General features: G+C 41.6%; 2 protein-coding genes and 1 long non-coding RNA gene across 7 annotated transcripts in view; 2 read left to right on the top strand and 1 right to left on the bottom strand.

Moving 5' to 3' along the window:
- LOC120724686 (filamin-A-interacting protein 1-like) overlaps positions 1–20,634 on the top strand; it is a 52,405-nt gene extending 31,771 nt beyond the window's left edge. Inside the window, exons 3-7 of one of the 5 annotated variants that reach the window (XM_040017000.1) lie at positions 2,361–2,534; positions 3,211–3,389; positions 12,486–15,249; positions 17,292–17,349; positions 20,538–20,634. In XM_040017000.1, the coding sequence (XP_039872934.1) occupies positions 2,361–2,534; positions 3,211–3,389; positions 12,486–15,249; positions 17,292–17,349; positions 20,538–20,578 (3,216 nt within the window). In that variant the 3' untranslated portion in view covers positions 20,579–20,634. Of the gene's footprint in view, positions 1–2,360; positions 2,535–3,210; positions 3,390–4,720; positions 5,375–10,818; positions 11,358–12,485; positions 15,250–17,291; positions 17,876–18,443; positions 18,861–20,537 lie in introns of those variants that run through there. The other 4 variants (XM_040016999.1, XM_040016998.1, XM_040017001.1 and 1 more) reach the window with 4 other exon arrangements.
- On the bottom strand, positions 16,005–18,295 carry LOC120724692. Its single transcript, XR_005693973.1, has 2 exons — positions 18,041–18,295; positions 16,005–16,161 (listed from the first exon to the last, which is right to left on the bottom strand). It is a non-coding gene; the product is annotated as an uncharacterized LOC120724692 (long non-coding RNA).
- Positions 20,635–21,924: 1,290 nt separating the features above from the next.
- Positions 21,925–26,023, top strand: LOC120724689 (cell cycle control protein 50A-like). The gene is made up of 7 exons (XM_040017005.1): positions 21,925–22,375; positions 22,695–22,814; positions 22,897–23,004; positions 23,737–23,824; positions 23,996–24,142; positions 24,723–24,929; positions 25,058–26,023. Exons 1-7 carry the CDS (start codon positions 22,133–22,135, stop codon positions 25,249–25,251), a joined length of 1,107 nt encoding a protein of 368 aa, XP_039872939.1. The 5' UTR covers positions 21,925–22,132; the 3' UTR covers positions 25,252–26,023.
- Positions 26,024–26,742: the final 719 nt, after the last annotated feature.

The following is a 26,742-nucleotide window of genomic DNA, read 5'->3' as shown; positions in this document are numbered from 1 at the left end:
CAGGTTACTGGTGACCTATTTAGGGTCAGGCTTTGCTTTAGATTCAAGCTAAATAAGCACATTTTTAACCATGACAAGAGCATCCTTTTAAATAAAGTCTCATTTATGCATTTCAACCATAGACTGTAAATAAAAGATGGGTGTAGCCACTATGATGTCATCCACTGATTTCTAATCTCTGAGAAATTAAGAATGAAATAAAAAATGCTCTTAAAGTCACTGACAGAACAAACACAGCCCAGAGGTCCAGTTTAGCTGAGGTGAAGCCCAGCAGACAGCTAGCAGCTACAGCTAGGACACCAATCGAGTGGCCACATGTCAACTTTCAAGCCGCAACAGAATCCCGAGTTATATCGATTTTTAACTGAGCAGCAACTCCGGGAGCTGAAAAACCGAGCCGATGTTAAAGTGCAGTTCCTCCAATGGTCACTAGAGGTCGGCTTCAACTGTGAAGCAGTCCCCATAGACTTCCATGTTGGGATGTTTATCTTTAACATATTTACATGAATAAGACTGCTGCATGTGGTCTCTATCAAAAGTTAATTTTTCTGGAGGTCAATTTTTTTTAAACTTATCCACCTGGTTTTTGTCATTACTTAAAGTTCAGGGCGTAGCTACTTTGATTGACAGGAGGACGCTCCTCCAGACATCTGCAGCCCCAAAAGCTGTAACTCACTTTTAGCGTCAGTCTTGAGTGGACATGTGGGGAAATGCAGTTTTTGGCGGGTTGTTTTCAGCTGCACACGCTGCAGTTTGACTTTCTGTCCTTCTGCTGTGCTTTTGTGCTTTTCCTCACTGTTTGTCAGTTTGTGAACTTATCTGCATTTTTTCAGCCATTCCTTGTCTTTTTGATCTTGTTGCTTTCTCCTTTAATTTAGTTCCTCTCTTGCTTACTCTCTGGACTTCTATTATGCACATTTATCCTGCTCATCTCAGCACCACCATGTGTTGGTCTAAATAGCTCACTAGTGACATGTAGGGTAAAGACAGAAAATAACAGGACGGAGATTTGATGCTTTCTATGAGATCACAACTATAATCTTCAGGATCCACAGCTGGCTGCGATAACAGCTGTATGAGATATACAAAGTAAGAACACAGGCTCTGAATTAGATGTCACAGCACACACTGAGACGGTGGAGCAGCAGACTACTGAGCCCTCTTTGGTGAAGGTGTGCGGATGTTTTAAATGGCTGTAACGTAAAAACAGCTTTTTAAATCAATGTATATTTCCAGTGCTGTGAAAATAGAGGTGATTGTGATGCTTTTAATAAACCAAGCAGCTTTCAGGACTTGACGTCATAGCTGTAGATCTGTGAAATGAAATGCTGTATGAAGGAAACAGCGCTCTCTGCTGGCACAAACCTGGAAGGTCAGGGATGAGACTGCACATAAAACTAGAAGGGCATCTGCTCTGCCTCTTAGTTCCTGTCAAACGGATGCTGTTCAAACAGTGGCTGCTCGTATTAAACATGCCCAAAGTTTCAAATAATGATGTCAGTGTATGTGCAAATAATTCCTGCAGGGTTTTTCTATTTATACATGTCATGGAGACCAGTTTTGCCTTCTACTGACAGAAGCCCCTCCCATTTGCTGTTTAAACCTTCTGTTTACAAGGTCAGCCTATCAGAGAAATGTTAGCTTAAAAGGGGAGGAGTTAAGACATTTTATTTTAAACAAATGATGACTAGAGGAGCTGCACCAAGGCTCGGTATAAAATAAAGAACGATTATTTTGAACTGTGCATCATGCAAAGCTGTGTCTAATGTTTGTTACTGAAGCTGATGGCAGTTGATGATGTTTTATTTTTTGCGTTAGCATTTGGGGCGACCGTGGTTCAGGGGGTTGGGAAGCTCATCTGTAACTGGAAGGTTGCTGGTTCAATCCCCCAGCTCTCTCTCTTGTGGTCGTTGTGTCCTTGGGCAAGACACTTTACCCTACTGGTGTTGGCCAGAGTGGCCGATGGCACAATATGGCAGCCTCGCTTCTGTCAGTCTACCCCAGGGCAGCTGTGGGTAGAATGACAGACTACTCACACCTTTGAGTGAATGAATAGTGGAATTGTAAAGCGCTATATAAATGCAATCCATTATTATTTTATTGGAGAGCTTATTTTAGATTAAAATGATCAAATCACGTGATATGTTTTATAATCTGTATTTTTATTGCATCATTCCAGCTTTTCTGACGCAAAGCTTTTTGCATGCTGTTTTATTGAGTCAGCTTTGTCTCATTTGAGTGTCTCAGCTCTCTCTCTCTGTCAGGAAGTGCTGACCAAACCTCTGAAAAGAAATATTCACAGTATAATATATGAATGAGGTGGATGTATGCAATACGCCTTCGTTGTTGTGTCTCCTCAGGCCAGAGAGGACATCATCGGGCTGCTGAAGTCCGAGAGAACCCGTCCTGAGACTCTGGAGGCCCACTATGGCTCCGCTGTGCCCACCAAACCCCTGCAGGCCCTGCAGAGAGACGCCCTGCTCACCCACAGTGGCAGCAGCACAGACGATGTGTACGAGAAGCCCATGGCTGAGGTCAGTGAGAGATACACACACTGATAACTTTCATTTCATCATTTAAAAGGAAATGACAAGTTTTTTACACTGGATCAGAGCACACAGTGGCAAAAAAGTGCATTAATCTCAAAGGTACCGAGCTATTTTAGGAATAAATAATAATAATAAAAACAATTATTTGATGATACACTGTTGTAAATGAGACTGTGAACTGAACCTAAACTAAGAAGGAAACGTCGAAGCTTTGACTGTTGAATACAGAGACAACACATGATTTATAGAGGAAGGTGGAGGAACCACAGCTTGAAATAATGTCCTCACTGTGCTCAGTCAGAAACACAGAGAGTAAATTCAACTTTTATCCAGCTATAAAACAGTTATTGTAAAACTTTGGTTTGGAGTTCTTGAAAAAAAAGAAAGATTGAAATTAGATCCAAAAGTGATTCTCTGGTGAGCAGAATGGCAGCAAAACCTGATTTTCCATGCTCGGTGAAATCTGCGGGTGCAGTGGAGGAAGAAAGGCTGAACAAATGTGCAGTAAGCGTGACAAGTTTTGAATTGTGTGCAGAGAGTCTCTCCCACAAGTACAATCTCACCGTAACCATGGCTAATGGTTTGTGATATTGTGCTGGCAGATGCGATGTTAGAGAGCGGGTTGTTGTCCATAATGAGTGTTGACGCGTTTCGCCCTTAGTTGGACCGTCTGGAGGACAAACAGAAGGAGACGTACAGACGGATGCTGGAGCAGCTGCTGCTGGCTGAGAAATGCCACCGCCGCACCGTCATGGAGCTGGACAACGAGAAGCAAAAGCACGCGGACTTCATCAACAAGAGTGACGACTTCACCAACCTGCTGGAGCAGGAGAGAGAGAGGTGAGTTCAGGCTGGCTGGACAAAAGTACCTGTTTTCTTTTAGATTGCTTACTTTGGCATGAAAAGAGCTCAACAGTCTCAAATATTGAAGAAAAAAGTTAGTTAGTCTGCCAAAACCAACAAAATGAGTCCATCTCTAAAACTCAAAGCCATGTGGTCCCTGAAGAAGATGAAAGAAAACGTTTAAAATCAGCTCAAACTATGATGTTTAAAATGAAGCTGGAGGTGGATTACTGCACCTTATATAAGCTGCTGTGAACTATTTTTAGCAGCGGTTTAATCAACATTTTGTGGTCTTGTGAGCCAAAAACATAATCTATAACAACTGAATCTTTATTGCTTTTTAAAGTGATGCATTACTCTGCATACTCATATTTCTCTGCTTTGCATTATTCCACGGCCCCGTTGTAACTTTTGTGCCTCTTTGCGTCCCCTTCTGCCTTTGTGATCCTTCTTCAGGTTATTTCCTGTTTTATTTTGAAGGTTAGCTTTTGTGCCTCGTCAGCTGATAATGAAAATGCTAATAAAATGCCCACATTGCTGATTATTGTAAATTATTGGACTAACAACTAAGCCCATGTTAGTTATAGCAGCTTGGAACATCTGTACCAAGATGCCAAGAGCGCACGAACCAATTCAATTCAATTTTCAATTGAATTTTATTTATACAGCGCCAAATCACAACAAAAGTCGCCTCAAGATGCTTTATATTCCAAGGTAGACCCTACAATAATAGAATATGAGAAAACCCAACAATCATATGACCCCCTATGAGCAAGCACTTTGGTGACAGTGGGAAGGAAAAACTTCTCTTTAACAGGAAGAAACCTCCGCCAGAACCAGGCTCAGGGTGGGGCGGCCATCTGCCACGGCCAGTTAGGGAGAGAGTAGGAAGACAGGATAAAAGGCATGCTGTGGAAGAGAGCCAGAGATTAATAACAAGTATGATTCACTGCAAAGAGGTCTATTAACACATAGTTAGTAAAGAAGAAACACTCAATGCATCATGGGAATCCCCCAGCAGCCTACACTTATTGCAGCATAACTAAGGGAGGATTCGGGGTCACCTGATCCAGCCCTAACTACATGCTTTAGCAAAAAGAAAGGTTTTAAAGTTTTAAGACTAATTTTAAAAGTAGAGATAGTGTCTGTCTCCTGAATCCAAACTGGAAGCTGGTTCCACAGAAGAGGGGCCAGAAAACTGAAGGCTCTGCCTCCCATTCTACTTTTAAATACTCTAGGAACAACAAGTAAGCCTGCAGTGTGAGAGTGAAGTGCTCTAATGGGGTGATATGGTACTACAAGGTCATTAAGATAAGATGTTGCCTGATTATTTAAGACCGTGTATGTGAGGAGCAGGATTCTGACTTCAGTTCTGGATTCAGCTCAATTAAAACCTGCAAACTCGCTGTAAGCGTTCATGGTGTGGTTTCAGATGGGTTGTTTATGCCTGAATTTGCTGTGTATTGTGAAGGTGGCGCATTAATCTCTCCCTTTTCTTTTAAAAAATAAACACCCCGCTGTTAAAGTTGATCCAGGCCATCTGTTCTCAGGCGCTGCTGCATTCTATCAAATGACCAGCAGGGGGCAGCTCATCGGAACTCCAGTTATTCATGGGAACACAACGCTCAGCGATTATGATGAGTTAATGGCTTTGGTTACACAGGCCTACAAACCACTCTGCAATCTCCCTGGCCACCACTTGATTACTCGCTTTCCCCCTAGCAACCAGTGGGTTGCCAGGTAGTCGCAAACCAATCTCTAGGCCTGTGTGATTTAAATACAACATAAATTTTACCTTAGAGTGACAGAGGGTTATGCTCATTGGCTAATGACTTGAAAATCACAAGCTCTTATCCAATGAGCACGCAGTAACCTCAGTTTCTAGTCAGATCCGCCTCTCTGCATGTCAAATCCTGTTTCAAAACACCTAGATGGTGGTGGGGAAAACGGTCAGCTCAAGACTTCATGACCTGAATTAAGGGGTGACTATGAATATTTTTTCATATACATTCAGTTTCTGTTGGTTTTTCATCCTGTGTTTCTGATTGTTTGCTCCACCTTAACTGTTTCCACCTGTGTCTTGTTTCCTAGCTGCTCTCGTCCTCTCTGTCTTTGTTTGATCAACTGTGTTCCTGTTAACTTTGTCCCCAGTGTGGTGTTTGGATGTTTATTGATTTTTAAATTAAGCTTTTCTGCTTTTATTAGCTAGCTGAATCTGCACAAATTTTCTTTCAGTAGTTTTTAGTACTGGGACAAAGCTGATAGTAAAGTGGGTGAAAACGAGGCCATGGAGCAGAAAAATGTTGAGATTCTACTGTAGAAAGCAGTAAAGCTGGGACTGCATCATCAGGCTTACAAGCCTGTCCATATCTGCCTTGGTTACCTGCTGAAAATGAAAGCTAAACTGCTCAGAGAGGGTCAGCGTTGCTTTCTATTGAGCTTTGTTGTCATGTGGCTTACAGAAAAAGCCCTGAAGTTCAGTTGAAGTTCACCCTGAAGTTAGTGATGCAAGTGCGTATGGACACACACACGTTTTTAAAGTATTCTGCAAAAAAACAAAGAGCAAATGGAAGGATCTGCATCACAGATGTTTCTCAGAAAAATTGTTATCATGAGCTGAAGCTGCTCAGCTCTGCTAAAGAAAATCCTAAACTTTTTAATAGAAAAACTTAAATTTCAATCCTGACCTCAGTGTGCTCAGTTTGCTGTGCTGAACAGCTTCAGCTTCCAGCCACACTCTTCAAACCAGAAGTGCTCATCACTCCTTTTTGTTCCATCTCCCACATGGATTTTTAAAACATTTTGAAATCAAGCTATCGTGACAAAAGTAATGCGATTACACCAAACACTGCCGGATGCTGAAATCACTTGATGTTATGTGTAATGTTCGTATTTTTAGAAGTAAGATTTGCAGAGTCTAGGGATATGTTTCTTAAAAGATGATGAGAGATGAGTTGTTCTTGAAAGAACGTGTGTTCTGCAGATGCATGTTTATTTGGCCAGGTGAGATAAAACCTAGAGCGGGGTTTTAGATGCTGTCTGATAGGCAAGGTGATGAAACATGCCTTACAGAGTCATCGCAAAAACAGAACACACAGCAGCGACTGATGTGCTGCATTGCTTTAAATACTGTTAAAGCAGCAACTTTGCTTCTGACATAAAACTGCAAAAGTGAGTTAATCCCCATAATCTCCCAGTTTTTTAAATGTCCAAATTAATGTCTTCCTCATTCGCTTGGTTCTCATTAGCTTTGCTTTTAGATGCAGCAGGTAAGAGGAAAAAGTCAGTGTAGCTGATAAACAACATTTGCTGTTTTTCTTTCTTGGAAAATGGTGTGGGAGGCGGAGGAAACCAAAACTGGAGCTAAAAGAGATTGAATATTACTCCAAATGAAAATGTCAGTACACTTAATGTGGCTCAAAAAAGCCACTTCACAAAGTGGTTCCAACTGTTTGATCTCCACAGATGATTTCCTCCTTCATAACAATTATGTTAAATGAGGTTTTTAAAAAAACAAAACAAAACAAAAAATCATCAAGAATTGGCGTATTAAGCAGCAGATGCCGAGCAGGGCAGCTGTAGCCACTCGTGTCAGTAAAAATATGAATTTTTACATAAATGGTTGTACTAAAAGAATATACAGGATTTCTGTGCTTCATTTTTAGTGAGTGAATCTCAACTTTTATATAACTGTTGGTCTGTTTCTTGGCAGTAATTAGCAGATAACTGTTTTTGTACCTGCACATTTTATGATGGGAGCTTTCTTTTGGTTATAAAATCAAGCAATGGGTGGCACTGTGGTGTCTTTCCATCCATCCTTTATAGTCTGATTGGAGTCCTTATCTGTACAATAAGAACATGGTTTTTTTTTTGTTTTTTTTTTTTTTTTTTTCTTTTACATAATGGAAATTTTTTTTATTTCAGTTTGCAACAATCACTAAATCCAACTAAATAGCTTGTGTAAGACTATTTAAAAAAACAAGGAAATGATGACTGAAAAGGTTCAAATTCTGACTTTATAACATTTTGCACATTGTAATTCACGTCTGGGCTGCTTATGGTTATGAATGCTCCAAATAAAAGCAGAATTTATGATGATACAGTAGGTTTTATACATGGTGGAAAATGGTTGTCACTCGTGAGCTTGTTTGGTTTGGAAAGTTTAACTCTGGCCTCCCAAACTGAGCATCAGAAAACGTATGCAGTGATCTGATAAGGTCTTTGTTTGAGGCGTGCTGATGGCTCCAGTGACTGACCTCCATTATCCAACATCAAAACAGCCCAAATGTGAGAGATGGCATAAGAAGATCTGCACAATAGAAGATTTCAGCTGCTCCTCATGCTCCATAAAAACTCTTAACAGCCCGAATGTGGAGAAATGCTTCACCGAGTCTCAGATCTGTCTGCATGGCTCATAGCAGCATCCTTCTGCTTTCTTTCATATTTTCAGTGATGGTTTAAGAATCATAAATATGTGTGATACTGGCTGTCTTCATTATTGTGGGGCCTTTCCATTCCTTCCTCATTCACTTTTTTCTCATCAGTGTCCTTAAGATGCAGCAGGTTAAAGGAAAAGTCATAAAAACCTGATTCACTTAGGTTTGTAGCTGATAAACTGATTTAACTGTTGGTTTTCTCAGAAAATGGTGGAGGAGGAGACCTAAACGAGAGTTAAAAGAGAGTGAATGGACAGACCTGAAGTATAACAGTGAAGATGTTCAGGTGTATTCAATTTTTTTAGAGAGCTGTTGGTTCAGTTTCATGGTCGTTAGGAAGTTTTCAGACTCTGTGTCTCTAACGTCGCCTTGATCTCACCTCTCCGCTTGCTCTGATAACACATTCCTGCTGGCTGCAGTAAGCGTGTGGATTCGCATCACCAACATGTCGACCCTGATGATGTCATTCCCAGCAGAGATCCCGCTGGCCGATTACAAGGCTCTGTTTGCGTAACAACGGTCACAGACCACTACAGCTACACAAAATAAGTGTCGAGAGACGAGCTTATGAATCTGTTGACTCTGGAAGGCCCCCACCAAAAACAAGCTAAGATCCTTCAATTGAAAACATGTCCACCACAGTGCACCAGCAGGGTTTACATCCATTTACTTTGAGCTACGGCTGAGTGTTTTGCCGAAAAACTTGTCATTTAGAGACTTCTAGACTTGATCTAAGCAATAAATTTAATTCATTTGGCTAAAATAAAACAAACCAGGGCTGCAACCAACCAAATGTTTATTAACTAATGAAGGAAGAAATGTCCAAAAGGTTGTGATGTAAAAGTTAACTTTACCTCACAGAATCCAAGCTCCAGCTCTTGTTTTGATCTCCTCCATTGCCTGCTGGATGATTTTCATTTATTTTTTTTAAAATGTATTTATGGAAACGACTTGTCATCATGACTGGTATATACTATAGAAATACAAATTTCAGTGGCTTTGATGAAGGGGAAAACTGTTATCCATATAATATTGTCGATCTGCATCGATTCCTGATGGGGGAATCCAACAGTCTCGGCAACATGGATTTGTCAGTTTTCATCATGACCACCCAGAGGGCCCTGAGCCCAGTGTGGTTATGGGTTAATGTGGTTTAAGACATCGACATTTTGACCGATAAATCAGGCTTGTCTTTAGAAAAATGTAGGTTTGATTCTCTGTAATTTCACAGTGGTGGAGATTTTCCAGTTTGTGTCAGAACATGAACTGTGCCTCGTCTGTATCAAGCACTCCCGTTGACGCGTCTGTTCAGCACGTTAATGGTAATTACTGCAACTATTATTAGCTTGAGATCAGCATCTCCTGGCCCGATGTTTGCTGTGGGCTCAGCCATGCTCTGGTTTATGGTTGTTTGGGGCTCTCTTCCTTCTCTGTGACAGGCTTCGGTTAGTGCTGAGGCTATGAATAGACCCAAACACAGAGAGAGGCTTTCTGCAGAGCCATCATCTGCCAACAAGGCAGCAATGACAGATGCTGTGTCCTGTGAGCACGGGGGAGCAATCGGAGTAAAATTTGGGAGGAAGGGAAGAATTTTAATGTGCAAACACGCATTCAAAAGCTGCACTTTTGAATGCATGGTACGATTTCAATCTGAAACGAATTTGTTTTTAGTCTAAATGGTGTAAAAGCCTCAGAGCTTTTCTCATGTAGGCTCAGGATAGATGGTTGATATCTAAATGGATGTTCAAAGCAGTGGAAACTCCCAAGATGGTTAAAACCAGGGCTTTTCATATACTGGGGTACAGCAGGTGAAGTGACACTTCAAACCTGAGTGGAGCTCTTAGCTAACATTGGCAGCAGGATTGCTATGCTCGCTAACCACAGATGGTCAAAAAGATGGAGGTGAAAAGTGAAGGCAGAAGTGTCTTGAACTAGGCAGACGTTGTAAAAAGACTTGAGCTCTTAGTCTCTGGCCTTCAGTAAAAACTTTATGGGCTCAGTTTTTCTTAATCTTACAAAATGTGATTTTGTATTTTACCAAGATTTATTTAAAAAAGCGAATTTTAAAAAGAATTAAACCTTAATAATAAACATTTGTTTGCCAGATGTTTGGATTTGAGGGATTGGTGCAGAGTCTGTAGTGATCTGAATGCTGCGTTGAAGGTGAAGCTTTGGTTTTTACTGGTTATTGAACGTTTCCAGTGACTGTAAGAACGAGACTGTGGATGTGAGCATGCTTCCTGTCAAGGATGTCTGGACTCCTCCTTAGACACCGGGTCAGAAGCTCAGAGTAGATCTCCTATTCTACTTTAAGGTACCCGCGGAGGTGGTTCAGCATCTGACCGGGACACCTCCCAGGTGAGGTATTTTAGGCATGTTGAGGTGGGATGAGGCCTGGTGGCAGTGACCAGAGAGACTATATCTCTCAGCTGGCTGAGAGACATCTCGGTGAGAAATTGATAACGCATCAGATCTTTGAGCAGAACTTAGTAAAAAGTCCTTGGTGATATTAATCCCTAATCACATGAGAGTACTTCCTCATTTTCCTCTAGTATTTCCTACACCGAACAGCAGGATAGGCATTTGCTTTTTCTGAACTTAAAAAGAAAGATTACATTCATGGTTTTTATTCATTTAAAATACAAAGCTGAGAAAGCAATTTCCCAGATCTCTAAATTACAAACATCCAACAAAAGTGTAAGTATCGAAGCCACAAAACACAGGCAGTTACTGTACAGTGTGGCTTCTTGTTCCTGTGGTATTTATGTATCACATGCATTTGGAATAATGAAGAGCTGTAAGCATCTGTTAGCTCTTTGCACTGCTCATATTTGGCTCATTTAGCAGCCTCTGCAGTGCAAACCACAGGCCTTTTCTGTCTGGAACACACACACACCCACACCCACCCTTTAGCCACTATGGAGAAATATATTATTATATCCATGTCCTTTCGCTTTGCACGATACCAGGGGATTATAATGAGAAAGGCTGTGCAACTCTGGCATTGTCCTCTCCCAAACAAAAACTCCCGCCTTGCATTGTTGTCTTGTTTCTGTGGAAATGCTGCAGGGCTGCATGGTGGGTAGCAGAGGGTTAAAACTGGAGCCAAAGTAAAGATGAGGAAAAAGAAATCTGAACTTGAAAGTGGACACATTACGTGAGTCATGTCACCTGCTGTCTAGTCGTGCCTCCTTCCCCAGAGGGAAAGCAAAACAGCGAAGAAGATTTGAGCCTTTCCTCCTCCCCCACTTTGGTGTCCAAACAAGGGCAGGGCCTCTGTGTCCATATATGGATGGGTGGATGACATCACCATCCAGCAGAGCAGTGCTGTTTAGCACGGCATCCACCTTTCTCATTGTCCTCCAATGAGCTGTTTGGAATGTGATGCCTAATTTCCAGTGGAGTTGGGGCCCCTCCTTCATTCCCTTCCCTCTCTGACCCCCCCAGGAGACGCTGAGCTGCAGTCTGGCTGCTACTTTTAAAAACACCCTCAGAGATGGATCAGCAAGCACTGCAGCCCAGCCGGTGGGTAAGTTCAGTTTGGAGGGGAAGAAGTTTTTGACCCTGGAGGATAAAGCTGTGAAGGTGTATGCGTAGAGGTCGGAGGTTTGTTTTTTGATCCAGAGCTCAGCTGATGTATCCCAGTGTCTTATGTAACTGCTGTAAAGCGTCTTTCTCAGACCTGCAGGGACTCCTGCAGAGATCAGTTAAACATCTACAAATAAAAGCTCAGTTCTCAGTTTTGTAGGCCACTGTACAGTGCTGTACAGTGCTGTACAGTGCTGTGCAGTGCTGTGCTGCTGTGCTGATGCCATTTTTAAATCTGTGAAATTGCTCTATTTATCTTCCCGTCTTTGCAAACTGTGTTCAAAATAAAAATTAAAGGCAACTATTAGGTTGTAATTTTTAGGGGCGATGAGGTAAATGTATCCACATAGAATGGAAAATGTTTGTTATCAAAAGGAAAAGTTTTACTCGACTTGATCTACTTTACAAACTCGCGGAGTTAAAACAATCCTGGAATAAAATGACATGAAAAAATGAATTCATAACTAAAAGTAGACTTAAAAAAACATATTTTTCTCACTTTCGAGAAACAAAAAACGTAACTAAAAACAATGTTGTGCACTTACAAGACTAAAGTACAATATACAAATGACAAATTATCTATTTGATCAGAAATACAAGCTTTAGGAGATGCAGATAATGCTTGAGACTTGCATGTCTGTATGACGGGGATGTCTGTGAGTGTGTTTTATAATGCCTCTTAAGAACATCTTATATATTCCCCATAGATGTGTTTACATGTGTACACATTTGAGATGATGATGATGATGATGATGATGATAATAATAATAATAATAATAAAAAATTATTGTTTTTAAGGAAACAAACTACATTTAAAAAGTGTAAACCCAATGTAGTAACTTACTGAAAAATTAAATTGCCAAGTCTAAACTGCCATCTCATAGCTGGCATTCATGCACTTGGATATTTTTGGACTACCATCCCAAGAATATTACAATTGAATTGGCTTTTTTTTTTTTTTTTTTTTTTAAACAAACAATTCACATTTGGTCCATGAAAGCAAGTGCTCCAAAAAAATTTTTTTTTTAGCAGAGATTAACTAAGATCTTTCACTGTCTTTGTTTTTCAGACTCAAAAGGCTTTTGGAGCAGGAGAAGGCTTACCAGGCTCGTAAGGACAAGGAGCACAGCAGAAGGCTAGAGAAGGTCAGAGCAGAACTGGTGAAGCTCAAGTCCTTTGCCCTGATGTTGGTAGACGAGCGGCAGCTGCACATTGAGCAGATTGACCAGCAGAGCCAGAAGATCCAGGATCTCACTCAGAAGCTTCAGGAAAAAGAGCAGCGACTGGCGTCTGTCAGCGACACCGCCAAGGAAAGCAGCCAGAAGGTCCTAAAGCTGGAGGCCGAGCTAGAGCAGAGATCAGCAAAGTTCACACAGGAGCATGAGGAGATGACCACCAAGCTGGCGAACCAGGAGTCCCAGAGCCGGCAGCTGAGGCTGAAGCTGGCTGGACTGACACGCAAGATTGAAGAGCTGGAAGAGAGCAACAAAGTTCTGCAGAAATCAGAGGAGGACCTGCAGGAGCTGAGGGAGAAGATCAGCAAAGGAGAGTGTGGGAACTCTTCACTCATGGCCGAGCTGGAGAATCTGCGTAAGAAAGTGTTGGAGATGGAGGGCAAAGATGAGGAGATTACCAAAACAGAGACTCAGTGCAGGGAGCTGAGGAAGAAACTGCAGGAAGAGGAGAACCACAGCAAGGAGCTGAAGTTGGAAGTTGAGAAACTCCAGAAGAGAATGGCTGAATTGGAGAAACTGGAGGCAATCTTTAACAGGAGCAAAATGGAGTGCTCACAGCTTCACGCAAACCTGGAAAAAGAGAGACGTGTCGTGAAGGATTTGGCCGGTGAGCTGGAGATGGTGAAAACCCGGATGAAGGAACTCGAGTCCTCAGAGTCAAAGTTCGAAAAAGCGGAAATGGCCCTTAAAGACGAGCTCATGAAGCTGAAGTCCTTCACGGTTATTCTGGTAGATGAACGCAAAAACATGGCAGAAAGACTCAAACAGGAAGAGCTGAAAAGTGATGATTTAAGTAAGATGTTCAAAGCAGAGCAGGGGAAGGTGACAGAGGTCACAGAGAAGCTGATAGAGGAGAGCAAAAAAGTTCTGAAATACAAATCGGATATGGAGATCCAGGTGACGACACTTACCAAAGAGAGAGATGAGTTGAAGAATAAACTGGCAGGTGAAGAGGAAAAGTGTAGGGAGCTAAATGGCAAGCTGAGTGGGATGAAGATGACGATAGACAGACTTGAGGAAACGGAGAGGGAAATGCAGAGAAAGCGGGCCAGCAAGGAAAATAACCAAAATCCAGGAGAAGATAACAAAGTAACAGAGCTCACGCTAGAAATCGAAAGACTGAAGAGCCGGCTCAAACATCTTGAGGTGGTTGAGGGCGATTTGATGAAAACCGAAGATGAGTATGATCTGCTTGAAAAGAAATTCAGGACAGAGCAGGATAAAGCAAACGCTCTATCAAAGCTTCTGGAAGAGATGAAAAGTCAGATTGCCCGAAACAAAGCCATAGAGAAAGGAGAAGTCATGAGTCCTGAGGCTGAGCTGAGAATTCGCTGCAAGATGGAGGAGGCCAAAACCAAAGATCTGCAAGCAGATGTTCTGGCTTTAAAGGAGAAAATCCACGAGCTGATGAACAAAGAGGACCAGCTCTCCCAGCTGCAGGTTGACTTCTCTGTCCTCCAGCAGAGATTTATGGAGGAGGAAGAGAAGAATAAGAGCATGAGCCAAGAAATGCAGAACCTCAACAAGGAGCTTGAAGCTGCCAAGCGGTACAGTCGTGCCTTGAGGCCAAGCATGAATGGCAGGAGGATGGTGGATGTCCCGGTTACCTCCACAGCCGTCCAGACAGATGTGATGGCCAGCGAGCCCGCAGAGGACGAGACGGCAGCGGGCTTTATCCGGAAATCAGTTCTTGAGGAGAACCACTTGATGAGTAACCTCAGGCAACACAGTCTCAAGAAGCCGACAGTTCTCGAACGATACCCTCCAGCTTCAGCGGAACTTGGAGCCAAAAAGTCTTGGATACCCTGGATGAAAAAGAAGGAGGCCATCACAATCACGCAGACCACTCCTGAGAAGATCCACGGGGTCTCTTTGCTTCATCCACCGGAGGCAACCATGTCCCAAAAACCGGGTCAGCCACTTCATATCAGAGTGACCCCAGATCACGGGAACAGCACTGCCACCTTGGAGATCACCAGCCCTCGAGCTGAAGATTTCTTCTCCAGCACCACCATCATCCCGACTCTCGGTCTTCAGAAACCCCGCATCACAATCGTCCCTAAACCCACGACCGTGACCTCAAAGACCAAAACCTGTGACGGAATGGAAGGTCTCAATCGAGCCAAATCTCCTGTCACAATCACTACCATCTCCAGAGCAAAGAGTCCAGAGAGGAATGGCGGGAGCAGCCATCAGTCACCAGTGTCCATCATCACGGTCAGCACCACCCCTGTGGCTGAAGCGTGTGCTTTATCTGAGCCTCACGAAGTTTCCACAGGCCGCACAGTAATCAAGGTGACCCCAGAGAAGCAGCCTGGAACTACACCTGTCAGGAAATACAACAGCAACATCATCACAACGGAGGACAACAAGATCCACATCCACCTGGGTCCACAGTTTAAGAGGCCGTCTGAGGCCTGCAGCAGTCCTGTGCTGACACTCAGGCCAACTGGCCTGAGTTCAGAAAGCAGAGAAACGGGAACAGTTCTCCGCTCTCCACGCCAAGCCTCGGCGGGGAAAACCACTCAGAGCAAAATGACAAGCAGCATAACGATCACGCCTATCACCTCGGCCGCCTCCAGGCCGACGCAGTCAGTGGTGAGATCATTAGCTCTAATGACCTCCATCTGTCTCTCTCCCTGAATACAAACCTAGAGGCATGAATATCTTCCTCTTTGTTTCCAGCAATGGCTGAAATGTTTCTAATTTTTTACGTTTCAGTTGCTTCTGAAATGTTTCAAAATGAAAACAGGTGGTCTGTGCTTCCTAGATAGCACTCTGTCCAGGTATTAAACACTGAATTTGTGAATATATAATGTGAACTAACTCCAGAATGCTTTACCCAGAACTGCTCAACACTGTAGAGAGGCTTTTCCTACACAAGCATAAATTTACAAACTGACAAGTTCACTTTTTCAAACTAAGTTAAAGCAGCTACTGAGCACTGAAGGTTTGACTTTTGAGCACTTAAGATTTACATTTACCAAAGTCACCTCAACATAACCCCAACAAACTGGTGTGAAAAGGTCCAGTAAGCGCTGATTTGGTCAAATCAATAGATTCAGGTGAAAATCAGGTTTTGTGGACATTCAGGTTAAACTGCTAAACAATTTTACCTGAAAAGATATCAATAAATGTTTAAATGAGGATTTATACAGTAAAGAATCTGTAAGAAAACAGTACATCTGTACAACTGAGACACAAAGAAGATGCCGATAACTGATGGACAAAGAAAAAAAACAAATATTTAACGATGCTAAAAACTAAACAGCTGATTCCTAAAAGTGTATTTAAGTACAACCAAACCACTCCCTTAAATATGCATAATTAAACCTTTGGACAGTTTAAATGGGTGTGTTAGTAGTTGTTATTTTAACCTTTGAGTCTGAGTGACTCACCGTTAGAGCCAGCCTCAAGTGGTCACTACAGGAACTGCAGTTTTCCGGTACTTTGGCTTGACTTTTTTTTTCGGCCCAGAGGTGGCGAATGATGAACGCCAGCAGCAGTGAACTACATAATTTCATAATATAACAGAAATGGAAAAGTTATCACAAAGCAATACAAAATTCAGTGTACTGCATTTTCCGCACTATAAGGTGTACTTAAAATTCTATAATTTTCTCAAAAATCAACAGTCCACCTTGTAATCCGGTACGCCTTATGTATGAATGCTGGTTGCGCTTACTGACCTCGAATGTTTTAGTACAACTTTGGTAAGCTTGATGGATTGTCAGAGCATTATGGCTACCGTAGTCAGGAGCCTCGCGGAGTACTCTGGGTACAAAACTCCATCCGTTTCAGGTCGCAAAGTCAAACGAACACAGCGGCATCACTGAGATTTAAAAACTGTCTCAATTCTTTCATCTTTAATAAAATGATCAGCGTTGTTTCTTTAACAGGTGTAACAATGAAGTTTAACATCCAGGCATCCATAAAAACAGAATTTATTAAATTTAATGATGTTAGAAGTTGGCAGGAGGTTAGCTCGCTAGTTTCCACCTAAACATGATATACCATGTTCAGACTGAGAGATTTCTGAAAAAATTAAAACGTACAGCCCTGCTATCACTTCCAACATAAATAAAGACAGAAAACTAAACAGCAGTAACAGTTGTATGGTTACTGAAGTTGGGCTAGCTGGTATATAAGGATGTGGTACGTGATCACTAGCTACGTTAGCATAACATAAACACAGTGAAGCTGGAGACTGAACGCTAACTTTTTTTCCACTGGATAAAAGTTAACGTGAGGGTTCCTGATGGTTAGGGACAAATGCAATCTCGTGGCAGGATGTTGTAAACGGACCAAAGCAAGAAGAATGAGTTGAGTAAAGCTTGACTTATCTGACTGTTTTGTTTTGCTTGATGCGCCTTATAATCCGGTGCGCCTTATGGTCCGAAAAATACGGAGCTTTATGTACCTAGTCATTAGGAGTCACCCCCCCCCCCCGAAATGACCCACCGTCACTTAGTCCACTGATCGTGTATCAGGGCCACCAAAAGCATGCTTACTGGGGAGCTCACATTCTCACCATCCCTGCTTCAGTGAAATCAGTGACACAGTTAATAAAACGATTAAAAGATCCTTGTCTCCTTCTCATGGTTTTTGTCTTTTTTTTTTTCTTCTTCTTCCTTTTCTAGCCCAGTGCAGATGTGCAGTACAGTCGGAGCACCGCCACACGAATCCCTGTGTCAAAAGGTATGAAACCAAGCAGCAAAGCGGTCCTGGGCGTGTCCACGGTGACAAGGTTAGAGTCACGGGCCGAGAGCCACGCAATGAAAATCGAGCTGAGGAAGCCGACCGTGTGTGGCTTGGCCTCTGCGGCAGCAGGAAAGAGCTGAGTGCCGGTTCACCACCAAATCCCCAAATCTGCTGCCAGAATAGAGACGCAGAACACATCTGTGTGCATTCACCATGGGACTGTGTGTGATGTCGCCTTTTACCACAGCTTAGCTTTACAAACATCATTTAATGCGCTACCACTCATGTTTTCAGATAATATTCATGTCATTTGAACGGCCGGTTAATTGCACGAGAAAGCTTTGCTGATTTGATTAATTCCATCTCGCCGCTCCTTCATAGATGGTTCAGATTTTTAATGCCATCATCATATTTTTATAGCATGTGTTTATTTCACCGCAGCTCATGGAGGTTTCTGGTGACCGAGGCGCTGACTGTGAATTGTTTGTGACACGCACCAAAATAAAAACTATTTATCTCTGAACCAAGTACGGCTTTGCTTCGTAACTTCCATCTTTGTGACTGCGTGGTGCCCGTGCTGCTTCCCAGAGCACTCCCGGGCAACCATGAAAACTAATTCTCTGAACTTGATTCCACATCCTGTATAGAAGTAAAAATGCATTTCATGTAAGATATTTGTACTCCTCACCTTTAAGTAGCCTGGATTTTGCCTTCATCACAGGTGTGCAGAGTAATGGTTTCTTATTCCGGTTTCAACTAAAGTGCATTTGAGAATGTGAGCAGTTGGACAGATGCATGTGGACCTCAGCCTGAGAAGTAAAGAAAAACAAGAATAAAGTTTAGACTAAAGATAATTGAAGTTACCTGGTAAAGGGATTTATTGAGTTGTATGATGTAAATACTGGTACCGTGGAAACAGAGGGACAAGGTACATCATGAGTTGGCAACCTGTGAGTCAGTTTGGCTCTAATGGGATCATTTACTAAATGAGCATCATATATAAATAGCAGCTGAGATCATAAACTCATCAGGAAAGTGTTCAGCTGGGTGAAGTCGACCCATTTCTCACTGACTTCTCTTTCTAATCACAGGAGTCGCCCCCTGCTGGCCATTATTCAGAATGGTTTCCACACAGACCTGTGAGCGTTGGTCCACATTGTGAACGTTCACCTCCCTCTTGTGGACAAGTGCACATAAACCAACTGAGATGAGATTCACTTCAGCAACAAACTGATCACATTTAGAAATCTGACATCTCTAAACTGCCTCAGTGAGGCAGCAGCAGCCTCACGCTTCTTCTAATGATTGTCTCACCGCAGGCTGAACAAAACAGCCAACACAATTACCTGCTGATTGTGTAATCTGTCAGGAGATGTGGAGAGATGCGGTGATATGAACAAGCAACTGTGCTACCACTTAATTAGAGTGATTCAGGAAGATGGAGAGTGTGAGATATGCTGATGTAAGGAGGAAAGAGGAAGATGGCAGGATATTAAAGACTGCAGCTGGAAAACAGAAGGGTAAACATGATCAATCACAGAGCCTGCTGCTTAGAGATTTGGGGGGGATCAAGTCCTTTCTGGGAACAACATCAGAGGCTGAACAGGATTATGAAAATCATAGCTGGGCTGAGCCGGGCACACTCCTCAGAGAAAACTGCTCAGAACCGACATGTGGGACTTTTCTGCTGCAGTCCAGCTGCAGAGCTGAAAAACAGCCAGCCATTACAGTGTCTAACAACTAACAATCATTTACAGCTCGGACTCATCTGATTGTGTCTTCTTTTACTCATTTATAACTAGATTTATATAATATATCCAACTATATCCAGGCTACACTCGAATAAAACAGATAAAAAATTGACAGATTCCTCAGTATATATATTGTCACTTGATTTAATGGACTAGTTTTTATAAAGTGCTTTATTTACTCTATTTGAGCACTTGGAGCCCTTTACACATCTTTCACACCCTTTCACACATATTCACACTCTGATGAGCACATCAGGAGGAACTGAGAGTTCAGTGTCATACCCAAGGATACCAGGGATTGAACAACCAACCTTCAGTAGATCACCCGATGAGCCACAGCCATTCCTGATTAACAGACTTATTATCATAATAGGATGATACAAATAAAATTGTCAAGAATTGAAAAAGAGTGAGAGCTAGTCTGAAGCAGTACAGCGGCTTTTAAAACCAATCCGGAGTCTAACAGGTAGCACCTTTAAAGGCCCAGTGTAGGTGCAATTTGTGCACTTCTATTTATGCAAGTAAGCACCCATGCAGCTGATTTGTTGCACTCCTCAGAAACCCAGAAGGCAGAGTGGGACAAGAGTCTGGCCTCCTGTTATATAGCGTGTTTCAGTCACTCTGATGTGTGCTATTATAACCTGCAGCAAAGTCACTGCACCGCTTTAGCGCAGATGAGGAATGTTTACTGTTTTTCCAGACTTTAGATCAAGGTAACAATATTTTCATGCCAAAGAGGGCAGGATGCATTTTCGATGTTGTTACCTAAGACGGAGATAGAGATGCACTCACGGATATTGTGCTGTGATCATTTTTCAGATATTTGTCCTCCTGCATTTGCTTCTACTGATTGATCTTCTCACACCCTGTGCACATGTGAAGTATTCAGTAACTCAACACAACTTTATTTATGAAGCACATTTACAAGCAACTGATGCTGACAAAAGACAAAATTGACAAAACCAAACACGATAATAGATTAAAAAAAAAATACACAGAAAACACGCAGAGAGCTGCATCTGCTGATGGGTGCTAAACATATAGCTGTGGAAGACAAAGAGACAAGAGACAGTGAACAGTGTCCATCCATCCATCCATCCATCCATTCAGTCCAGGTCCTGTTCTAAGTAGACCCTTTCTTCATGTAAATATAATAACTGAATAAATATAATAACTGTCATTATAACTACAAAATAATCACTTCCTTTATCTTCATTAAGTTACAAGTCGAACAGGAAGTAAATGTTTTCATTTATGTAAGCTGTAAGTTTAAAACAAGTTAGAGGTAGAGCTCGGACGAAAGCAAATCTCTGTTTCATTTCTAAAATCTTTTATACTTATGAAACTGCCTACTGCTCTAAAGTTGATGAGCTGTCTAAGGGGAGCGTGATGACTCAAATGAAGGTTTTCTTGTCTGTGTGTTTTCCACCACAGGTTCACTGATGGATGCTGGCACAGTAAACTGGCGCCGCTGAGCCATGAAGAATGGTGAAGATGATGGGAGACTTTTAACAACAAAAAGAATCAGAAGCTTCAGTACATGATGCAAACAGTCACACCTCCCACTTCTGATGATTCCCATTCCCCCCCTTTGTGTTCACAAACAAACACCTTCCATTAGTGGAATAAATTAACACCATAAAATGGAATTATTATTATTTGGGGGCTTTTTATCCTTTATTATAACAGGGAAGCCAGGAGAGAGAGGAGTGGGAAAACACTCAGTTAATTCAGATGTGGGGCTTGGCAATCGCCTTGTGGCTTATTTGTATCTGCTCAACCCAGTGAGGTGTATTGGCACGCTGTTTTACCTGCTTTAATACATTTTAAATGACAAATATTCAAAAGTTTAAAACACATTTGAGGCTTTTGAAGTTACATTTATGATTATTAGGCATCAAATCGTTAACAATTTTAGTCTGTATTGCCAGGCACGAGCAGAGGAAGGTTTCAGAGAAGATTCATGGATGTAGTGAAAAAGGACATACAGAGGATTGGTGTGAAAGGGAATGATAGGATGAGATGGGATGATGTAGAGGCACTGTGGTAATCCACTGAGGCGACCCTTAAAGGGAACAGTGGAAAGAAGAAGAAGTTTTTCTTTTCTTTTTTTTGCTAAATCAGTTTTAAAACATATATGAAATGAAATAAAAACAAAACAAACAAACATGTTTTGAAAGTTGCTGAATATCCTGCAGTTGGAGATGAAGATAATGAATGACATACAGTGTCTCTGATGGTTTATTTGCCATATTATTTATGTGGATGTGAACATATGCATACAGTGCTTGGAAATTTCAATTCGAATCCTTGAACATCTCGCTTTTTGTTATTCTTTTTCAATATACATGATATATGCTGTTTGAAGCCTACGTGATGGCTTTCTGAGACTTTATTCACACACACGGATATTCTCAGTGAAGAACTTCTTTATGTTGATAGAATTAAATCTGTCAATAAAATTCTACTAGCAGTGAAATGAAACTTATTTATTTCTGATTTTTGGACGTTGTATGACTAATAACGATGCCTTTAAGTGATTCACGTACATCTTAATTTCATCTTTGGAAATTGAAACCAATTCTTCGCCATTCCAGCACGAAATAATAAAACCATCGCTGTGTCACTCGTAGCATAAAATAATTGTAATTAGATACCAAACAGATTTCCATCTTCTTATGTTACACCAATCCACGTGTCCTTTCAATACAGCATTGACTGAATCTTTTGTTTCCGCAGCGGTCACTGAATGCAGCAGTAGCCACCACAAGAGTTACGTCACTGGGTGTTGTTGACAAACCTGTTTGTACACTTCCGGGAAAGGAAGTGCTAGCCGTTTTTAGCTAGCCTCTCTTGCCGTGGTTTAGAGATGAACTAACAGAACTTTGATTAGCATAAATAACACTCAAATTAGCAACAAGCTAATGACGACGTCGTTTAAGACCGGCGCCTTTTAAAAACAACTGTCGTCGAGAAGCTAGCCCCGTTAGCTTGCTAAGGTCAGCTGGATAAATCACAGATCCGAAGTTATGATGGCGTCCAGTTACAGCGCCAAAGACGAGGACGGTCACATCACCGTGTCTGGACCCGGTGGCGGGACTCTGCGGAACAAGAAGCCCGAAAACACCGCCTTTAAGCAGCAGAGGCTCCCTGCGTGGCAGCCCATCCTCACCGCGGGCACTGTCCTCCCGGCCTTCTTCATCATCGGGCTCATCTTCATCCCCATCGGCATCGGCCTGTACGTGACGTCTAACAACATCAAGGAGTTTGAGGTAAACTGAGCTGATTTTTCTGTGTCACGAGTATTGCATTAATATTGTATTTGTCCACATAGTGTAACTCCCATCAAATGGCACAAACACAATTTGATCATTATCTGGTAAAGCTCTTCCAAAACGGGGTTAAACATTTTAGTGAGCTAAATGATTCTATTAATACTGACATTTTCTCCAAAACGCTCATATTCATGATATAATTGTATCTTGAATATCTCTTCATTCACATATCTTAAATAAATAAAGCTGTCAGTATCATGAAATATATTGAGCTAACTTTATTTATTTATCATATTTATTTGCTTCGTGCTTACAGATCGATTATACCGGAGATGACACGTCCAGTCCCTGCTACAACTGTGCAAAGAACTTCAGCTGGAACAACACGAAGTCCTGCACCTGCACAATCCCCTTCCAGCTGGATCAGCCTTACGAGGTAAGATGCATCCAGGACTACAGCCCAGCGGCAGCCAGTTTGATTAAGCTAACCTTTACACATCTTCCTCTCAATCAAACAGAGCAACGTCTTTATGTATTACGGCCTCTCCAACTTTTACCAAAATCACAGACGTTACGTGAAGTCAAGAGATGACAGCCAGCTGAACGGAAACATCGATTCCCTCAAGGTAGGAGCTTCCTCTCCAATGGCAAGCAGGAAAAAGAAGGTGAACTCATATCAAGGACAAAATGTTTTAGGTCACAGACCAAGAAAACAACAAGGGAAAAGGGGTTTAAATGCAGTTAAAACTTAGATTTCAAAAACATATTTAGTTTTGATATATACGCTAATTTTCAGGCATGAGTCAAAGAAACGAAGAGCAACAGGTGAATAAATAAATAAACAAACCAAAACATGGTGGTGATCTCAACATTTGAAGACAAGTATGGAGAACCAAACCTGGAGCCCAGACTTGGGCCTCATTGGTCCATTAGCACATTTAACGGGAGAGGATGACATAACGTTTGTCAGATGATAATATTAAACACGCTTCAGACAGCAGCACAAACACATTGTTCAAGCTGCCTGTGTGAGCACATCTATCAGTCAAAGCAGCTACGCCCCCAATTTTACAGGGGTGTCATCCTGTAAAACTTTTATGAAGTGTCCAGAAAGGCCAAAATGCATTTTGTTTTTTAAAATCTTGACTGTAAACATGCTCATTTTTGCTTTAAAACGGAACTTTTTACGTAACATAGGAGTCTGTGGGGACTGTGTCACATTTGGAGCCAGCCTCGGTGAACATTAGAGGAAGTTCTACTTGGTTGTTGCTGGGTTATATCCTTGCTTACAGCTCTAAATGCTGCGCTACGTGCTGCCACTTCTCTCTCGTCACCTTTTCCTTCTCCGTCTTTTACAGAAGCCCAGCAAGGAGTGTGAACCATATGCTTCCATTGATAATAAGCCAATTGCTCCGTGTGGGGCCATCGCCAACAGCATGTTTAACGGTGAGACCATCTTTTTTCTTGCAGATTAACAACAAAGAGAGAATGAAGAAAACATAAAAAAATGACTGTTAGTAAATGATTATGGTCACATATCATCACAGATCAGTTTGTGTGAACGTGTCTTTGAATGACTCACGTTTCTCTTATCAGCCGTCTTTGCTTTCTTTGCAGACACCTTGAAGCTATTTTACAACGACCCCAACGGCACAAGTGTCCCGATCCCGCTGACGTCCACAGGAATTGCCTGGTGGACGGACAAACATGTGAAGTTCAGGAACCCTGTAGGCACCAACTCAAACCTCACGGCTGTTTTTCAAGGTATCGCCAGTCAGCGACGTCTGCTGCACTCTCTCTCTCTGAGGGAGAGGCTGTCTGTTTTTCTTATTGCAGACAAGTACTAAAAAAGGATTCGTTTTCCTGTGCACAGAGCTGCACTGTTTCCGTGTTATAAACACAGGAAATAAAACAGCTGAAATAAAGCATAAACCTAAAAGTGGCTCAATAAATAAATGAATGTGCAGTAACATGCACCATAATGAGATTAGAAGTAAATATTGATGACTGACATAAATAAATTCTGCATTTATTTACCTTTATTTTTTACATTTTTGTTTTTTTTATTAAATAACATTTTTTTTTTTTTTAGATTGTATTAATTAGTTTTTAATATTTGTATTTTTATAATTTAACAACACACTTTTTTATATTTTATTGTGTGGTTAGATTAGATAGATTTTTATTATTTAATATATTTGATTGTTTAATAGTAATCCTCTATTACTAATATTACTAGTAAATACTGGTAATACTACAATATCAGAAACTCTGACCATTTTTAAGATGATCATCAACGTCTATTCCGTTTTTATTTTTGTTTGTTTTTTTACTTCCACTTCAGGAACAGTGAAGCCGGTGAACTGGCACCGGCCCGTGTACGAGCTGGACACTGATCCGGAGAACAACGGCTTCATCAATGAGGACTTCATCGTGTGGATGAGAACTGCCGCTCTGCCCACCTTCCGCAAACTCTACCGCATCATCCAAAAGAAGAACAATATGGCCCCCACCCTCCCCCGAGGAAACTACACCTTAGTGGTGGACTACAGTATCCTTAACGTGAAAGTCGTGACAGCAAAACTGCATGACAAAAACAGAAACAGATTCTTATAAAATTTAAATGAAGGTTTAAAAGAAAAATAAGTGGTTGTCGTACCTTTAACCTGATAAAACCAGATTACCCTGTTCGCAGCTTTGAGGGCAGGAAGCGGATGATCCTGAGCACCATCTCCTGGATGGGAGGCAAGAACCCGTTCTTGGGCATCGCCTACATCACCGTGGGCTCCGTCTGCTTCTTCCTGGGCGTTGTGCTGCTGGTCATCCACCACAAATACGGGAACCGCAACAACAGCGCTAACATCTCAAACTGAGGTGCCGGCTGAGCTCCAGCTCGCCTCCACCGCCATAAATGTGATGCGATGGTGAATCTGAGGAAACGGGTGACGATGGTAGATTCATCTTCAGCTGTAGTGCAGAGTTCATGTTCTAAAGTCACACTAAAATGCTAATCTTAAAGAAATCAGCTGAAAATGTGCTCATTCCTCTCCTAACTATACAAGTCTAACAAAAACGATTGTGTCAGAGATTCAAGTCAGCACGCAGAACGACCTAAAGCCCAGCCAGGCTCTTCAAATATTAAAAAAAATAATAATAAAAAATTAACAGGGAGGAGTCTGGAAAGTTTTTTACGTCACTTTAGGATCTCTGATGGTGAAGTGGAAGTGAGCGGGAGTATAAGTGTGTGAGCTGCATGCTGCTGAGATGTTGTTATCACCGCGCTGCTCGGGTGTATGATGGTGTGTTAGGCCCACCGAAGGCAGAAAATGTGGCTAAAGTTGTAAATTTACCAGAAAAAGTGGCAAAATTAATAGTAAAAACGTATGAGACTGTCAAAATGTGAAAATGTAAAAAAGAAATTTGGCAAGTTCATGGGAAACAAAATGTGCAAATATGACAGAATTAATATAAGGAAAAAACTAAAAAAAGAGACCCTCTCGCGGTCTCTTTCTGCCCCTCGTTGGTTCTGGTATGGCGTTGAACGGGTGGCTTGTCTTTGTGCCTCCTTTTTGTCGTTGTCCTAAATCTTTAACTGCGCTTTAACTGTGTTGTAGCAATTTCAAGGGAACACACAGAGTACTGCAGCTAAAAAAAAGAGTGTTTATTTTTTGTATTTACATGAACAGTTTTATGAGATGTTTGCTTGCTAGAGTAAAGCCAGTATTTGCACGTGAGACCTCAGGGTTGCAGAGTCTGAAACAGGTTTAAATTTGAGTGAGTATCCAGAGAAATGTGCACTGATGCGTAGTTTCATCCACTGTGGTTTACATGCAGTAACAACAGAGCAGCATGACTCAGCACTACATGTGATTAAATGTTTTCTGTGCTACGAGTGAATTTATGTCGTTTTATAGCCATTTTTAAGCTACGAGGAGCTGCAGCTGCTTCCACCTGCTCGTTAAATAGATGCTGCATGTTCAGATGTGCCGAGATATATTATGCTTTTTATTTTTTAACATAGAAATGAATTTATTACCTGCATTTGTGTCTGGTTGGATTTGACTTTTGTGTTTTTGATACTTCACCTGTGTTTTGTTGTTTTTGCTTTAAAAGAATAAATTTGTGATTTAAAAAAAAAAAAAAAGATGAGTCGTTTTAATTCGTCAGCCGGAAATGATAAGTGTGGAAATATTTTTATTTTTCTCATAAGTTTTATGTCATAAAACACTTTTACTGTATTTTATTCTCCAATCCAAAAGGGAGGGAGTGTGTAATCAGTATCTTAGCACTCTAGCATCCACAGTTTTCAAGATCTCATTTTCAGATTTTGTGTGATGGTAAACACAGATAATGGCTCAAGCTGT

Source organism: Simochromis diagramma, unplaced genomic scaffold (assembly GCF_900408965.1).
Source record: "Simochromis diagramma unplaced genomic scaffold, fSimDia1.1 OVJJ01000802.1, whole genome shotgun sequence".
NCBI lineage: Eukaryota > Metazoa > Chordata > Actinopteri > Cichliformes > Cichlidae > Simochromis > Simochromis diagramma.
Note: the sequence above shows the minus strand (reverse complement) of the source record. Positions and strands in the feature narration are given on the sequence as shown.

Bases quoted from the DNA above. Each gene is read 5' to 3' on its own strand.
- LOC120724689 (XM_040017005.1), top strand. From the start codon at position 22,133: ATGATGGCGTCCAGTTACAGCGCCAAAGACGAGGACGGTCACATCACC. The intron at 22,815-22,896 runs GTAAGATGCATC...TCAATCAAACAG, and splicing joins AGCTGGATCAGCCTTACGAG to AGCAACGTCTTTATGTATTA. The intron at 23,825-23,995 runs GTGAGACCATCT...CTTTCTTTGCAG, and splicing joins CGCCAACAGCATGTTTAACG to ACACCTTGAAGCTATTTTAC.